This window comes from Mustela nigripes, chromosome 13 (assembly GCF_022355385.1).
Source record: "Mustela nigripes isolate SB6536 chromosome 13, MUSNIG.SB6536, whole genome shotgun sequence".
Classification (NCBI taxonomy): domain Eukaryota; kingdom Metazoa; phylum Chordata; class Mammalia; order Carnivora; family Mustelidae; genus Mustela; species Mustela nigripes.
The window spans coordinates 126,150,431-126,169,179 of record NC_081569.1 but is presented as its reverse complement, the minus strand read 5'-3'; the positions used below and the strand labels follow the sequence as shown (position 1 = coordinate 126,169,179).

The window sequence follows — 18,749 nt, the reverse complement described above, 5'->3', positions numbered from 1 at the left end:
TTTTTTTTTTTTTTTTCTGAGTCAAAGAGACAATACGACAGGTGTTCAATAAATGTGAAACTGCTCAACTGTATTAACATTATTGGAGGCTTCTGAGTTCATTGTCTGCATGTACATAATATAGTATATACCAAGGTAAAGCGTATCCTTTACATACAAGAAATATACCTAAGTTCATTTAAAAAGTAATAGGAAAATAACAAGTTTTTATTATGTATAGTTGAGATTTTACGGTGAAAATTTTGTTTGTTGAAACAATTAAATCTTAAATTTAATCACCCTGGGATGATTCTCTATGGGTCCAGAAGAGTGAATTTTCCAGTATACTTAGTCAAAATGGTAGAAGAGAGAAAAGAACATTCAGGCATCCGTGAAAGTTAAAAAAAATAACTAAATATAAATCTGACATAGATACGTATGTAAAGTAAAAATAAATCTAAAATCTTCTCAGACAGCCAAAGTTTAGAAATACTTGGTAGTTCATTTTCAAACCTATATAAAACTGTTGTGAGCTGTTGACTGTTTCAAATAAAATAGGAATTTATATAAGTGAAGTACAAACTTAAATAGAACCAAAATGCTTTTAGGCTTTCGAAATGAATAGCTGGAATTTTACTGAATTTTCTATATGGTGAGGGTAGAGCTAGACTTCTAGACAGGAAAAAAAAAAAAAAATGAAGGTAATACATGGAAAAGAAGAACCACTCCCAGGGGGCAACTGAGATCCCCTAGAGGAGATGAACCAAGTGAAATCTAATAGTTTTGCTTCATTTTGTGACTTCCTTCTACTAAGACCTCAGAGAATTTTGAGTTCCATGGAGGATCATAAAGGGAATTTTGAAATACTCTTAATGGCTCTGTTCTGGAAATAAGGCAACTGAACTGAGCCAGGTGCCCTGCTAACCCGTTGACTCAGAGTCCTCCCCAGTGCTGACTCCAGACCTTTATGACAATTCTCCAGCCTTATTCCCATCCTCAGTAATTGTACACAGTTCATCTGCAACATATCTTCCAAGTCAACCTTCCAGTGATCTGGTTGAAATGCAGTAGTAGTTGTAAGATGTCACCCAGAAACACTCAGGCCACAACATCAAAGAACTTTTCAGCCAGTAAACCCAGCTCCTTCTGTGGCTGCATAATCATGTAACGGCACCATTCTGTCAGGTTACAGTTGCTTTCATTTTTCCTGGTCCATTGGGATAATCAATATTTTGTTCCTCTTGTGGTTTTGATCCCTTGTTTGGTGACACTTCCCCCAGGGCAGCTACTTTGAACAAGCAGACTGTTGACTAGGAAGCTCAAGACTTTGAGCAGTCATTATGTATGTTCAAACCTCACTGCCTTTTGAATGTGGAGTAACAGCTGAAATCCCAGTTGTCACAGCCAACCTCTAAGGACAGCAGCAACCCCAGGATCGGCATTCCTTTGTGAAGAGAAACCATTTAGATACATCTGTGAAAGTATTTATTAAGGATCCATCTCTACAAATCCCTGTGGTAGGATCAGAATCATAAATAGAGTTTGGACCATTATTCAATCAGAGCATATTTAAATCAAATAGGATAAGTAAGGAAGAAATCTATTTCTTTAGTATTCACTGTGTCTAGGTTCTCCTTTTTGAGTCACACTCAGAAGTAAATCTTTGAAAGAAAGTAAGAAGTAAGATACATCTTTGGACAGCATCCTTTGAATTTGGTTAGATGCGAAATTGCATTCCCTGTTCAGAAGTCTAAAACTTGTCAGGATTCCAGTGGGACTGAAATAAGTACCCTCCCTGGTCATCAGAAATTAAACCATAAAACCAAGAAGACTACATGCTGTTCTCTCACCTGTGTCATCTCCTGTCCTAGCTGTGCCTTATACTTACTGATGTCCTAAGTGCCTTTTGACAAGACAGCAATGGGGCATCAGGAGACCCTGCACGAACCTGAGTAGGCAAATTGAGTCACTCAAAGGCCTTCTTTTAATCTTTTGGATCATCATTGCAAAGATAAAAGTGGGATTTCTGAAAGAGTAAAATTCAAAGGATCTTCGCAATTAGAATGGTGATAATACTAGATCATCGGGTACATTTCCCTGGTTGGTTCTGAGATTTCTGCAGAAAACAGACTACTCTCATTTGACTAGTATAATTTGAAATGTTACAGATGATACAGTATGGCTTTCTTCTACCAAGAAAATAGACCTGTCTGATTCTCCTCTTTGGCTGGAAAAGTTTTTTTGTTCCACTCCATTATCATTAGGGATGTCATTTGAAATGATTCCCAGTCATTTCTTTAAATCCAAGACATTTATTTTTTACAGATATCTAGGAGATATTTCTTGTGGAAAGGTACAAATTTCCATGGAGAATATATGAAGACATTCTTTCCTTTGAGATGTTTATAAATTCTCTCTATACATACAGGACACACACACACACACATCATTGGGTAAATACTAAAAACATTGCCTTTGTCCTGGCACAAATAAATATATTTAAACATAAAATAGCCTAAAGATCTTTAGACATAGCTCTCAGATGGTCGAGATTTAATATCATGCTAGTTAATATTTTATATTAAATAGTTAAAGGAAGGGAAAGTCATGAATATTTTATTAATATATCTCAAATTTGTAGTTTTTCAGATGTTATAAGAACCTTGGTAATCATTTAAACTTTCAAAGGTAATAACTTGGTGATTTATTGGAGTCAGAACACCTGCTGCTGCTTGAAGTAGCAGCAGTCATCAATTTCATGACCATTCTTGAACAATTAAGATGCGTCGGCATTTCATGTCACTGTGTTTTGGAAAGGGGATTGTGGAAGTAGGGTGGTATAAGAAGATTTTTTTAATCTTGTTTCTAAGGTGATTAAAATTTTATACCAAAACAATAACAACAAGAAACCATGCCCTCAAGAACTGCAATTGCACGATAGAGCAGTCTAGGTTTTAGGTAAATATTTTAAATGTATGGATAATTTTACATAATTATTAACTACTTTTTACAAGTTTAAAATATATATATATATATATATATTTTTTTTTTTTTTTAATTGCTATGCCGGCCATCACATTTACAATATGAACTAATACTTGAGTCATGACTTAAAATGTGATGTACATCTAATTATTGACAAGTATGTGTCATTTGAGTTGTCCTTACTCTTTTTTTAACCCCTTAGATTTTGATCATTTTTGATTTTTTTCTCTACTGTCCAACTGCCATTCACCTAAGGTAATACAGTTCTGATACCAACTATTAAGTCCCAGAAAATGACTTTTAAACTCCCCTCAGTGAGTTTATAAGGGTATTTTTTTTTTTAAAGCTGACCCATAAGCTTTAAAAAGAGTTGAAGAGGCAGTGCGTGCTTTTTAAAAGACAAAGTCGCAACGTGGGAATGTTTTTTATCTGGTTTTGGTCTTCAGTTCAGTGTTTTGCTTTGTTTTTATTGTTTTGTGTTAGCAAGGAGTGTGGTGGAACATACCTTTCTATTCTAAGCCCAAGTAAGGCTATCAGTTCATAATCAGTGATTATTCATATCCTACAGGAACATCAGAGGTTTGGTTTGGTTAGAAGGTTGGAGTAAGGGATGGGAGTAAAGGCAATATTAGCTCAGGAAAAAAAAAAAAAAAAGGCAGTCCTTCCAGATTCCCCATGGAATCCTTTAAGAAGTAAAAAAATCCACTGATGGGTAGGGGTTAGAGTCCCAGAACATCTTCCCATTAAACCTGCTTTTCTTACCAGCTTCTGCCCACTCCTCTTTGAATGAAGATGGCAGAAGGTGACACAAGTAGCTGAGGGGCCCCTTATTGGTTCTATTCCTTATTACCTCTGGAGTCAACCCTACCACTCTCCCACCCTTAACCTCGTCCAAGTCCAGAAATGGAGACCAGAGAAGTAGCAGTCCCTCTCTGGTTCTCCTGCCCTGTCCCAGTTCCTTCGGCCCTGACCTGTCCCCTTCCTCTGAGGAGCCGCAGTATTGCATCCCTTTCCTTGGATTTGATCATTCTCCCTTAAGAACAAAGAAGAGGACTAAGAAAAGGTAGCAGGGATCCGTGCCTCCCTGTCTCCATTCCAGGACCCCTCAGGTTTTTACTACCTCAAGCTCCTCTGACTCCACAGGTAGCAGCGGAGCATCTCCCCACTTCTGGTTGGTTCTCAGCGGAAACCCTCACACAGGAGGCTGCTTCATTTACCCAGTGTCTGCTTCTCAGTCCTTCCTGGATTTCTCAACTCCCTGGCTGTATCATTGAAGATATGCTGCAGAACAAAATCCCTCCAAACCTTTGTTGTTTATTGGCTTGTGTTTTTGTGGGTCATAAAGATGTTTTATCTGTTCCAGGCCAGCTTGGATGGACCTGGAATGTCTTGACGGCCTCACTTACAGGTTTGGGCCCTCAGCTGAGCTGGCTAAGTGGCTTGGAAGGCTGGGGTCTCTGTTCTTGGGACTTCTCATCTTCCAGGAGCCGAGACTGGTTTTGGCTTTCTTGATAATGATGGTCTCAGGCTTCAGCAGCAGGAGGAGGCAAGCACTCACCATGCAAGGGCTGTTCAGACCTCTGCTTACATCCCATTTGCTAATATGCTCTGTGCCAAACAAAGCAAGTCTCAGAGCCAACCTAGAATCAAGGGGTAGAAAAGTAGAAGGTGTAGAAAAGGAGACTCAGCTGCTGACGGGAGGTGTGACAAGAGTCTCATTGCAAAGGGGCGTGGTTGTCAAGATGGGATTGGACCTGTTTTGCAGTGAGCTTGGGCAGCAAGCTTGGGAAAGGTTGTGGCAGCCATAATTTCCCTCTTAGACTTCCTCCCTCTCAACCCTAAATTTCAGACTCAATTGAAGTTGTAAACTAATGGCTTTCACTGAGAAATTACCCTCCCCTCTCTTTTCTTTAAGATTCGATATTTTGGAATTAATCTTGGCTCTAACTTCCATATCACATGGCCGCCTTCTTCTTTTTTTCCCCCTCAGCATGTCTTATCACTTTGCTTAAATTGAGTTAATTGCTTCTTTAAAAATGAAATGTCCGTTTTTTAAAAAAAAAAATTATCTTGTTTTTATATTCCCTTTGGACACTATCAAGTACTTTATCTGCCTTTGTTTTGAGCATTTGTGAAATATCGGTGTTATTTATGAAACAAGTTGTATTTATATAAATTGTGGTTTTTGTTTCATTTTTTTCCTTGTCTTCTTCCTTTTTTTTTCTTTTTAACAAAGACAGTTCTGCTATAAAAAACAGCCCCTTGCTGATCTCTACTTTTCTCTAGACATATTCTTTGAGCTCCATACATTGTTTATCATTATCCTTTGTTTGTAGCCAGATTTGAGTTCATGCTGTAATTCTCACAAACAAATCAATTTGAATTAATTTGCCAAGGAGAGTTAACGAGGCATTGTATGAATTCGAGATATACTACAACTGCTGCATTCCCTGAGGTCATCTCTTCACTGGGAAAATTTTGATTCTTGTACCACATTGCAGTAGTGCATCTCTGACCTTTGAATCTTGCACCAAATGATGCGTGGCTGCCAACTGGTTCATTTTTTGAAAAGCCTTGGAAATGCCATGTAATCAAACAAATAGGAGCAGAGACAATTCCTTAATTAATACCTTTGCTGGGGGAGGGTTATCTTTAAAATCTCCACTCTCTGATGCTTGCCTCAGCTTGGAGTCCTATTTCTAAAGATGCTGTAAGTAGGAAGTTCGAGAACTATTAAAAGAGGGAAAATACATTTCTTAGATAATCTTTGAAGTCTGTTCAACCTTAAAATTGTAGACTTCTTCTCTCAAAATACAAACTGTGAGTTCCAAAGAACTCTACTCCCAGAAACCCAAAAACTGCTTTTTAATTATAAAACATAAAAAAACAAACAAACAAAAAAACACAAAAATTTTGCTTAAACAGGACCTTCGTGGTTATGTTTTTTGGGAAAATTGTCCCAAACATTTTGTTGTATGAAAGGATTTATCTCTTAAACTTGAGAATGATAACATAAAAATTCTCAAGTGTTTTTTAACAGAAAAATTGTGATGTATTTAACCATATTTAACAAAGAATCTGATAATGGCTAAGGACTAATACGGGCTCATCCAAACAAGTCTTATGGAACTAGCTAATTCTCTTCAGATGACATTAACAAATTGGCCGATGAGATGCATGTTTTAGACACAGTGTATCTTCATTTCCCTGAACTAGTATAAAGAGACTATGGCAGCATCTTAAGGAGATCTGCCTCTAGTTGAGCTGAAACACTCAGATGAAGCTTTCTAGCTTTTCTGTATCTTTTACTGTGTAACAAATTACCTTCCAAATTTAGTTGCTTAAAACAACAAATACTTACTGTGTCACAGTTTCTATAGGTCAAGATTTGGTAGCAGCTTAGTTGAGTGGATCTGGCTCAAGGTATCAGATGAGTTGACATCAAGATAGCAGCTGGACTGCAGGCATCTCAAGACTTACCTAAGCCTGGAGGGTCTGGTGGCCTCAGGTCCTTGACATGTAATTTTTGAAGGACTTAAGTGTCCTTAAGATATAACACTAGCTTCTCTGGAGTGGATATTGAGAGGGAGAGGAAAAAGGAGGGAGAGAGGGAGAGAAAGTTAGAGAGAAATCACAGAGCTTTTTTACATCTAGTCTCTCAAGCCATACACTGTCACTTCCAAGGTACCCTCTTGTTTAGAATTGAGTCACTAAGTTCAGCCCACACATAAGGTTGGAGAATCAAACTCCATCTCTTACAGAAAGGAATTTCAAAGAATTTATAGACATTATAAAGCCTCCACATAATCCTATTCTGTACATTTTTCAGGGTCTTGAATAAAGGCACAAAGATATGCTTATCAAATTTGCAGATGACATAAAGCTAAGAAATGTGTCTCCTCAAAAGACAAAAGACCTAGAGTTAAGCATTTTCTTATCAGGTTGGAATACTGTTATGAAACAAAAAAAGAATACATTTAATAGTGTTTAATTAAAGTTCTGCTTTGAAGTTCACCAAGTGTGTTGCATGAATGCAAGATGACCCAAACTTTGGGTAAGGAATTCAGTTAGAAGCTGTTGGGGTTTTGTTGGAAATAAGCCTAATATGCGACAGTAACATGATGTGGTTGTTTAGACAACTGTTGCAAACTCATATATTAACCAGGTCAAGTGTGGGTGGTACATGATACACTGATTTTGGTCTTTTAGATCTTTGGGAATAATTTAATCATTTGCAGGCACAAGGTTTAAGGTTGGTCTAGAAGACCTATAACTTATAAATACCAGGAGTCCATAAGATCAAAACAGAAGGATTACTACAACATCAGGCTATTATGACATGAGACATACTGATTTTTGGTGTGACTTTCCCATTCATGAGAATGAAAATGTTTTTCTTTGTTCCCCATTGAAATTATCCCTCTAAACTTCCTACCTATAACCTGAGCTGTATAGAAACATCACACATACATGATCTCTTTGTACCAAATATTCTAACATTCTGCCCTTAAAAACAGAGTTTGATTTCCTCTGCATGAGAGGAATAAAAGGGGATAAGGAGTGGAGACAGGAACATTGCTAGAAAGAAATGAAAGAAACCAACAACATTAAAGAGACACAGGCTGACACAGAGGTTGGACATACCGGAATGCGTGGATCACAGGGAAGGGTGACCCTAAAATAACACTGTGGCTTTTGCAACAAGGAGGAAATAAGTGATAAGAAGAAAGGCACCTGGGGGAGTCTGGAAGGGATCATATGTCAAATGGTTGAAGACCGGACATTAAGGCTTTATGTTGAACGGAAATTTGAAAAAAGTTTGAACACTAAAAATTGTGTAGTGAAGTAATTCTTGTAAGTTTACCTTCACTTGGGTTTAACCCTTTTGAATCAGACACTGTTACCACAATAGCAACAATAGTAATAAGTGATCTATTGAGCACTTCAGTCGTGCTACATACTGTACTAAGCACTTTATATACATTTAGTTCTCAAGACCACCCTATGTTGTAGTTATTATTATAATCCTCATTTTATATATGGAGAAATTAAAGCTTAAAGACACACTGAGACATAGATATTGTAAACATGCTTACCAGAAAAGCAGAGAAGCACTAGACAAAATTCAGCTATTGAAATGGACTAGTCTAGCTTTAGTGCACATTTTGAAATAATTATGGAAGCAAATCGAATTTTATAGTCAATTTATATTTTAATTTATAGCATGTCATTTTTGAAAGTGGCTCTTAAATAGAGAATAGATGCTACGTAGACCTATCATACTGAAGCATATTCTGTTAGAAATTGCTTGAAAATTTCCCCTTAAATTATGGAAACAAACAAAGGTATTGCAGCTTCTTGGACCCTGTTTTATTAATATTGCTGGGATTGAAAGTATCCTTGATGGATGAGGAGCAATGAAGAGAAATTCCAGGAGCAATGAGCTTTAAGAAGAGGGTTGAGAATGGCCTCAAGGTGCAGGAGAAGGATGGGGAATCATGATATATGTCCTAATTGTTGCCTTAGGGCAAATGGTCCTGAGTATAATTGCATTTCAACAGAAATGGGACTTTCAGTTAGATCTGGGACATGAAAGAGAACCTCAATGCTAGCATATCTGCACAAAAAGTCACCTCACCCAGGAACAAAGGTCAAGGATTAGAGACATGGTCCCTTGGATGTCTGGATATAAAACACCAAGGGTATATCTTATAACATGGTTCTCCTTTTTCCAACATGTGTTAGGGAAAGATCTTGAGAATTAAAGTAAATCACAAACCCTCCCCATGGCATCCTCTTCTAACTACTCATAAACTAAGTCCTTGCCTGGATTATTGCATTTAACTTGTATAAAACTTTGTAACAATGATATTATTATCTTCATTTTTTTTTTTAGACTAGTGAAGAAACTCTGAGACTCTTCTAGATTTAGTCAGTTGTTCAAGTTCACAGAAATGGTAAATGTAGAGTCCGACTCCACAGCCAATGCTCTTTTATTTCTTTTTTTTTTTTTAAGATTTTATTTATTTATTTATTTATTTGACAGAGAGAGTGAGAGATCACAAGTAAGCAGAGAGGCAGGCAGAGAGAAAGAAGGGAGAAGCAGGCTCCCTGCTGAGCAGAGAGCCCGATGTGGGGCTCGATCCCAGGACCCTGAGATCATGACCTGAGCCGAAGGCAGAGGCTTAACCCACTGAGCCACCCAGGCGCCCCACCAATGCTCTTTCCACTCATGTCTGAGTCATCTTTGCTTCAACCGCTTAATCCCCATAGCCTAGAAACGGTGGATCAATACGATGACTTTGATATAAGAAGGAAGTGATATGCCATTCCACATATGTTTTCCATTTCTGAACATATGTAAGCATATAAGACAGTGTGGGCCAACATACTGGGCAAGTCAGGGTATGCCTGGGCGACCCACACTACTGTCTAGGAGCAGATATCTAATCACTTGGGAAAGGTGGTTCTCTTGGCTCACAGAACCACCTAAGTAAGTCTGAAGAAGCCTGCTTACTTAATAATGCCCTTGTGCTCTGGGTCTATTAATTCACTTCCCCCAGCTGATCAGTTTCCTCCTCTAAGAGATTAATTTCTTTACCTTGGCACATGAAAGGATCAAGACTCATAACATAGAGATAGTTCTTTTTCCTTCAACCTCAAAGGTATATTTGAGGATTGATGAGATGATGCTTTTAATTGCATTTTGAACTCTTTGGTTGAAAGGCACTTTATAAATAACAGATACTTGCTTTTTTTGTGGAGGTCCATCCATCACTTCCAAGTGGAAAAGCATTCTAGATGCCCTTTGGGTAGCACGACAGCCTCCTTTTTAACTCTGGGAGAGTTCATCTGGGTCAACATCAGGAACAAGACCAGAGCTGAGCTTAGAGAGTTTCACTAGTTCCTTTTCTTTAGTGTCTTATATTTGCTTTGAAACTTACAAAGTGTTCTGTGGGGAGAGAGACATTGTAAGAACCTCTGAAATGCCCTCCTGCTTGAGTGTGCTCACATCGATTTTCTCTTGCCTCTGGCTCTAATACATAGTATTCATTCTTTGACTGTTCATTAGATCCGTGGTCTCATTTTTTAGTGTCAACAAAGCAATAAAGAAAATGTTGGGTTTTTTTCTTTTATTCTAGGACTCAAAACAAAATGTAAAATATACCTCTGGCATTAATTTTGCTCAGATGAATGTTGTTACAGTATTCCTATTAGCATGTCCATGTGCTTGACAACATTTCAGATGGTATTTATAGGCTACCTTTAAAAAAGCATTTTCTGCCAGCCTGGTGCAAATTGCCAGAACCTTTAAGACACTCTTCCTCAACTTAGCAGCAGTATATCATCATTATCTGTGGCGGGACCAAGAAATCGCATCTGTCAATGCCTGAATTGCTCTTTTACTTTCAGTGGTTTTAGAAACCCACTTTGTTTTGGAAATGGGGTTAGCTAAGTATATTTTAGAAGACTCAGAAATATAAAAAGCAACAGCTAGGAGATTTAGGGGATATTTAAGATGTTTCATTTTCTATGGCTCGTTGATCTTTAGAAGATAATCTTTGTGGGACCAGATGGAATATGGTCATGTTTTGAATGGAGGCCTGATAAAATTCTGGGGTCATAGGAGTACACCCTGGAATCTGTGTGCTTCCCTTAGATCATTAGGAAAGAACTGACCCACGTTAATAATAGTTTTTAAAACATGAATGTTTTTCATATCCCAGGTTTTGTATATATTCTACCTCCTATTTTCCTATACAGGTCCTACAGTGGATTGGGAAATGGGGAAACTGAGGCCAGGTCGCTTGCATAAGATCACACAGCTGCTAAATGCTAATGTTAGAACTCAAAGCCAAATTTGTCTCCAAAGCCCATGGTCTTAACTCCTGTGCTGTATTGATTATGGCTTAAGGAAAATAAGTATGGTAGCTAAGGAATAGGATCTGTGCTTGGGCCAATAGATAATGATAATGAAGGTCTCATAAAAGTCATTTTCTGTGCTATACAGAAGTTCTTTATATCAGTCCATTTTTCAATTTAAAAAATATTAATTCCAAAAAAATATATTAATTCCTTTGGATGAATTGCAACTTTACTCCTTTGGGACCCCAAAGAGAGACTGATGAATTGGGAGACTGTTGGAGAGTCAACTTGCTTTTCTTTGTTTCCCTTACTCTGTTTTCCTTTTTTTTAATTCTAAGTGGATTTGCTCAAATGTAGAAAACATGAGGTATTTCTGAATAGAGGTCGGAGCTCTGTGTGAACCAGTTGGGCCTTAATAATTTCACCTCAGAGTATTCTACTCTTCACAATATTATAATTTAACAGCGCAAGTTACAAGTGTCTCCGAGAGTCGAAATACTTGGTAATAGAAACACTGATACAAATACAAATGAATATGGGAGGCTGGTGGCATGAAAAAACTCAATTTCTGATTTAAAAAAATGCGCACACGCGCGCGCGCGCGCACACACACACACACTTTTAAATAGAATAAGATAACTAGTTCATTTTTTGGGGGTTTTTTTGTTTGTTTGTTTGTTTTTCCCCAAAATTCAGTCTATATAGGTGAGTGTCGGATCCATATAAGTTATTTAGGAAACATCTATTTGAAGATCTCATGGTGCAATTTATAGATTTCTCAGTATGTTTGAGAAGCGCAGTCATTACATTTTGGTCTCATTAGTCACGTACATATGCCTCTTTCTAGTGACATTATGACATTACTATCCATAAGGCCATTCTCTCTTGAGGATGTCATCACTTTCTGTTGAAGAATTGATTTCACTCTTTGTTCAAGTTCTCATACTGGTTGCTATATGAAATGTACAACTGGATGTCATTAAGGATTTAATACGAATGTATATGAATTTGGCAAGGTTTGCTCAGATTTCAGGGTAGTCCCTGTGTATGAATTCTTATGTTTAGAAGGCTGTTTACTCGTCAGTCAGTCTAACAAAATGGGGCTTGGGGCAAATGAACTCATTCTCATGCACATGTTTCTAAAACAGGTCTTACTAATGTTTGAGATAAATTAAAATAAAAACCAACAAGAACATGAAAAGAGACTAAGAACAATGTTAATGTGGCGATTTAAACCAATGTGGTTTTCCAAAGGACCTTCCATCTTTCACAACTTTTAACAGTATGCAAGATCACTATCTTTAGTGCCAGACACTATCAATCTGGTGTGGAAGACTTAAAATTTTTTTCTAAATGTCTCTAAAGCTGAGATGGAGAAGAATGACTCTCTCTCTCTTTCCCTTTCCAATGGGTCTAAGGTGGAACTATGGCTATGCTGTCCTTCCAACATATCACTTACTGCTTACCCAACATACTTTCCTCTTTTTCTAGCCTGTACCATGCCTCAAAATGATTTTCTGTGGAGCATTAGGTTTGGAAGAGAGTGTATGGGGAGGGGATGTTTAGGAGGACAGAGAGCCCCTAAGTATCCCAAGGAAGTAAATCATTGCATCTTCTTATTTAGTCAATTTAGTGTACCTAGAACTCCGAGAGTTGAGCATTTTGGATACTTCTGATTTTGCCTGCACGTTTCTAAGCATATTTAGTTTTATGTCTGCTACTGACTTCACTAATCCATTCCACAGTGAGTGAAGTGAAGGTTATCACTATGTTTAATATTGCAGCCGACAACAGTTACAGAAAACCCAAAGTAATAGAATATATTTAAGGTGAATCTGGCACAACCCATTTGCCATTTTTCAGCATAATACTTTGTTGTAACTAAAAATTCAGAGGGGTCAAAGCTTATGAAGATGGATGATATCCCTTGTGTTATCTGTCTTCTTTTGGGTAGGATTAAGAGTACAGGATATAGGTTCTTTTCAGAAAAGTGCATGCTCCTTTTCTGTGAAGACATGTGAGAATTTACCCAACTTTATTTTGGATTAATCAAGTTCTGAATCCCCAGATCTACCCAGGAGGATCATTATAATAATCTCTAATTGGCAAATATATTAACAGATAAAATTAACTTCTTTCACCATGAGCTTCTTGAAACACCAAGAGATTGCCTTTGTTTTTTTCTCCTTACCTATACCTTCTCCTCCCCCTTTTTTCCTATGAGAAGTAATATACTCCATTTATTGTCGTTTATCCTTCGATATGTTAATATATTTTATCTCAGCCACATAAGATCCCATGATTAGGCTGGAAACAGATCCATCGTTGTGTCTTTCATGAGCTTTGTTTTTGTTGTTGCTGTTTTTATTTTTAGGTTTTTTTTTTTTTTATTCCTTCAGAATAAGAATGAGTCAGATTCTTAAAATCATTTGTTCATAGCAGAAATGAATGGGGAATCTTGGAAACATCTCCCAGCATGGCCACCCGTTTCCCATGTTGCACCTCATGGAAAGCAGGTACCAGTTTAGCCACATGTGGAATCTTCTTTGTCAAGAATAACTCCTGTAGGAAGGTGGCCCTAAGATGGAAATGTCATGGTCACCTTTGACTCATGTGGCTCTTCACATTCTTTCTGGCTTTAAGACTTCTTTGTAAATGATTTCCAAGATACCTGTTTTGAGATTTTAGTTTCTTTTTTTTTTAAATTTTATTGTTTATTATATCTTTTCAGCATAACAGTATTCATTGTTTTTGCACCACACCCAGTGCTCCATGCAATCCGTGCCCTCCTTAATACCCACCACCTGGCTCCTTCAACCTCCCACCCCCGGCCCCTTCAAAACCCTCAGGTTGTTTTTCAGAGTCCATAGTCTCTCATGGTTCACCTCCCCTTCCAATTTCCCCCAACTCCCTTCTCCTCTCCATCTCCCCATGTCCTCCATGTTATTTCTTATGCTCCACAAATGAGGATTACGCCTCCATCAGAAAGGATGAATACCCAACTTTTGTAGCAACATGGTTTCATTTTTAATGTTGGCAATTTGAAATGGGATTCCCTAAGTTCCAATATATGGCTATGAGTGAAAAGTCATGAATTAGAATTTGCTAGTTTTTGCTTGATTGCTGTGAGGTTGGTTGATGAGAGAGAACAGTTCCCAAAGCATAGCTTCATTATTTTGTGATTTGAAGCATATTCATTAGGGGTATATCTCCACAATAACACCTCCAAATCTATCCTAATTAGACAAACCATCCAGAGGTGGTAACAACAGTTACAAAAGGAATAAGGGGGCATAGTAGCAGTTAAAAGCATTATGTTTGAGGCTTGAAACTAATTAGGTATTTCATGCTTGGAGGATGTTATCCCAAACAGGCTTTATGAATAGATACTTGTTCAGAAAGGACTTCTCATAAAAAGGTAAGAGAGAGAGACTAGATAAACATATAAAGCTTGCATCTATTAGTAGTAATAAAAAGTAGGGGCTTAAAAGTTTTCTACTATTCTATCTCTATATTTATAGCCGCTTTGATTTACAAATATTTACTTTGGGTTTTCTTTTTTTTTTTAAGTGTAGAAGAAGTCTGGGCAGAGGAATAGAAATGTAAAGAACCATCCAAAAAACCCCATCTATTTAACATAGCTGGTAGGATGCCAGAGTCTCCTTTATGGAGTAAGAAGTCTCCCTTGGCCATTCAAAGCTTAAATTGTCTTTTTCCCTCCACCAGAAGGTAGAGCAGTTGAAAACACTTGAGAGAAGAATAATGAAGTAGATAACCCCATGCTTCTGATATGGTACATCACCATGAAAGAAGATCATGTGGGACTAAGACCACCCCCGGGAGCCCCTATCATAGATGAAGCTGGTCTGGCAGGTAAATGACTCGCAGACCAAGAAAATCCTTGTGCCTCCATTGACCCAGTGAAGGTGTGGTTGGAGTCAGACGTGGTGGGAGAAGAGTGAAGGTAAACCCGTTTTTATAAATGGCCAAAAAGCTCTTACTGTTTCCCATCCTATGCCACATTTCCAAAACGTGGTGGAACACAGCATAGCTAGGACTCACCTGACCTCAAGCCTGTCAACCAAGGGCAGAGTGACTTCAACTCCACCTCTACTAAAGATAAATTGACATCTATCTCTAAAAACTTCATAAACCAAAAACCTAGGATGTTTTTTAATGACATATTGACTTTTCAGATTGTTTTTTAAGCTGTTTTTTAAACTTTAAAGGCAACACTGATAATGAACGCTTCCAAATGGTAAAACAGAAAATCCCCTTCAAATATAACCGGCCCGTAGAGGAGTGGCTGCAGGAAAAAGGTAACCGTCGTTAAAACTTTCATTTTAAAATCATTTGATTCTAAACCCTCATTTTTAAAGCCTGCAAATAAATGTTCCTTAAATGATAATCGCCTGCTGCATAAATGACTGTTTTAATTTTCATTATAATTTGTGTCAGCTTCCACCTGCCATATGTTGATAAATCATGCTATAATACATTGCCATTAAAATACAGTTAAAGGGACTAACATCTAGCTTGCTATCAGCATGACAACCACAAACAAGAAATTCTAGGAACCTCTAAAAAAGAAATGTATTATGGCAATTTAACCACTGCATGACATTATTTGTTAATTTGTTTTAAATTACCTCTTATACCAAAGCTTTCTAAAGAAATTTCAAAAGGACTCTTTAAACTTCCATCTTGAGGCTGTTTTGGCTTTACCTCTCTAGCGTGGATAACAAAAAGAATCATCAGATCAACTCTTGTAACTTAAACTGCTTAAGACAAATGTTATAAGGGGAGCAGTGTTTTCCAACATTTGCTTTAAAATGAAGAAAGAATGAGAAAGATGAATTTTGCCTTTAGATTCAAACTTCAGAGGCAAAAGTGTTTCATAAGAGGTTAATTGTGTCCTAGTTGCTGGCTGAAACTAAAAAAAAAAAAAAAAAAGCAAAGCTATTTTACATTTGGTTGTGTAATACCCTTATGTGTTTGATATTTATGCAACAAAAGTGCAAGTGGCTAAGACAATGAGTTGGAAAAGAAAGGCTCATGAAAGGCAAAACAGCAGTTCTGATTTGCTGAAGAAAACAACCACTTTGTTAATAAAAGAGGGCAGCGGTTATACCCGATGTTAGAATTTTCTGTGTGGCTTCAGTTCGCTAGGGTCTTTCAATGGAGAAAATTCTCTGTTTCTGGAAGCTCTTTATTCCCTTCTTTCCTGAGCCAGTACAAGCTACTCTTGTCTCAAGACATTCAGCGAGTTCCTAAAATTCGTAGAGATTTGACTGAGTTATACATAAAAACTAATTGAATATATTAATATGCAACTTAAGCAAACTTAATTACAGTTTTAAGTTGGGTAACAACATTTAGACCCTTAAACACGGAAAATCCTCACTGAGTCTTAACTGTTTGCCCTGTTTTTAACGTATGTGGTCTAATTAAAAATAAATTAAGAATAACTCTAAAAAGCAAATAATTTTGTTCAGTAATCACCAGCTCATAAAGTCCCTTTAACACTAAAGACTATGATTGCCTCACTTTTTAAAAAGGAGAAGAAAACTAGATGCATGTCTGACTCTCATGTGTCTGAGAGAATTTTTTTTCTTTCAATTTTATGTTAATAATATTTTCTTTTACTCCATCGCCTTTTTGAAGTCTAAGTTTAAGAGCATGCCAGGCGTTTTCATTTGTATCAACCATTATAAAGTTATGAGTAGGCTTTTAGTTTTCCTTCTGATAGCACTGTTATCAATTGGCTTCCATATAGAAGGACGCTTTCAAGTAGACAACAAATCGAGGGGGAGGGGTGGGTCGGGGGGTATGGAGGGTGGCTTGCTAGTTTCTTAACAAGATATGTATGTATTTATGTATGCGTATAATATTGAAAATTGTTATTTCCAAACTTGGAGGTTCTCTCTTCTGCATTACTGTAACTTAAGTTACTTAAAAAAAGAAATACTTTGGTGAGTAACATCTATTCATTCTATTGCTTTACCCCTTCCTCTGTCTAGCAAACCTTCCCCTCAAAAGGAGTAGAAAATAGATACCAAAAGACCTTGTAAAGACAAGTTAAAAAAGGGTAAAGATGGAAGGATGAATAGGCAGACATATCAGGAAGCACTTGGAATGCCTCCTTGGAGTTATTTTTGTCGTTGGAGAAGAGATCTGGGTCACAGCATTCTGAGTCTGTTTTCTGGCTCTGTCTACTATTGACTGATGCTTTCTGACCTTAGACAATCCACTTAACCTCTTTATATCTCAGATTTCCCATCGGAGGAGAGGAGAAATAATACTGCCTATTCCCCAAGGGTGTTCTGAGGTTTAATTAATTAGTCTTTGTGCAACACTGACTGGAGACGTGCAAAGATTTAATTTAAGCAGTGTCTGAACCTGATATCCAAATGAAGTAAAAGTAATGACTTCCAAGAAGGTGGGCACCCAAAACGAAACAGAAAGTAGCCTGCTACAGACCCTCTCCTAGTATAACCAAATCAAGCATTATGGATGATAGAACGATTCTTAGATTGGGATATTGATATAGATATCATAGTTGCTTATTATAAAAAAAGATTGATCATAATGCATGACAATAATGAGGTCTGACATTGATTTTGAGAAATCTTGGGCAAATGATAAAACTTACTCCAGTCTGTCCCTTATTATAACCCTTCAGAGGGAAAGGGTAGTGATGACCAGTTCTCAGTTATTCATTTACTCCTGCTTCTCTGATAGAGCTAAATTGATCAGAGGAAGAGCTGGCAGAGACTGAGAAAGTTTCTCAGTTTCCCACTAGAAACAGAAAAAAAAAAAAAATAGAAATAGAGTTTCCCACTATTACTTTAGTGGCTGCCAGCTTTACTCTTAAGCTACCTAATCCAAGGTACAGAGGGCTAGGAAAGATTCCTGAAATAGAAGAAAAATAGATCTAGCCACAAATAGACCTTGAAACAGAGAAGCAAACAAATCGCCATACACTTCCTATAGCATCATGGAAAATTGAAGCATAGACAACTTCCTTCCCTGTTTCACCCCACCAGTTTCTTGTTCTCAAGAAATCATTAGATCTCTCTTGGAATGCAGCAATAATCAGGCGTGGAGCAGTGGCTTTGTCCTGCAGCCCAGGAAACATGTCTTGCCCTTCTCCATGCTTGGGGTAGTCTTGAACAAGCAAAGACCATTTTATGCAGTGCACTGTGGCACCTGGAATGAAGGAGATCCATCATTTCTAGCCAGTGTAATTCAAACTTAGCATTTCAATTCTCCCTGATTCACTTTTTTATTTGTAATAACTGGCAGAATAATATCACTAGGAAAATAAGATGAAGACCATTACAGATGTGAAGTACTTTCAGAAATATGAGAAATATAAAATATCTTACCTACAACTAGCTATCCCCATTCACTGATCATCAGTGCTAGAGCATATACCAAAAAGGAGATGAATAAATATTATGGTTGGCCAACAGTTATGTGAACAGAAGGGATAGCTTGACATTGGGGCTATTAGGTATAAGCTGCTGGACTGAGTCCTAGAGATACCCTTCTAGGAAGCTCCTTCTTTATTTAAGTGGCCTGCAGAAGTCTGTGCAAGGTTGAGGGTGTATTATTCTCTCCTTCTATCATGACATTTCTTTTGCAGTAAACTTAGTCCCCCTAGGAAAAAAAAAAAAAAAAAATGGTTGTCAAAGAAATAGAAGTAAAGAGTGTTGAGCTCCAGGCCATTATCCAGTGTTATTGTGCATTGAACATTTTGCTGCATCTTATGTGAGAAATGAGAGGCCAACAGACTGGCGATGATGCATATGTTCAGGGCAGTGAAGGAATTGTTGAGAAAATAATGGAAATCTATTAGATCTATTTTGATTGTTCCCTTAGGAGCTGGACAATTCTGTTATCAAATCCAACAGATT

At 37.4% G+C, this 18,749-nt stretch overlaps 1 protein-coding gene across 35 annotated transcripts in view; it reads left to right on the top strand.

Moving 5' to 3' along the window:
* NRXN3 (neurexin 3) overlaps positions 1 to 18,749 on the top strand; it is a 1,559,048-nt gene that overhangs the window by 1,388,004 nt on the left and 152,295 nt on the right. For all 35 annotated transcript variants that reach the window (XR_009399188.1, XR_009399187.1, XR_009399186.1 and 32 more), the window contains one exon: positions 15,060 to 15,149. Coding sequence is in view for 31 of the 35 variants with exons in the window: in XM_059373628.1 (XP_059229611.1) it covers positions 15,060 to 15,149 (90 nt within the window). In the remaining 4 variants the exon portion in view is untranslated. The remainder of the gene's footprint in view (positions 1 to 15,059; positions 15,150 to 18,749) is intronic.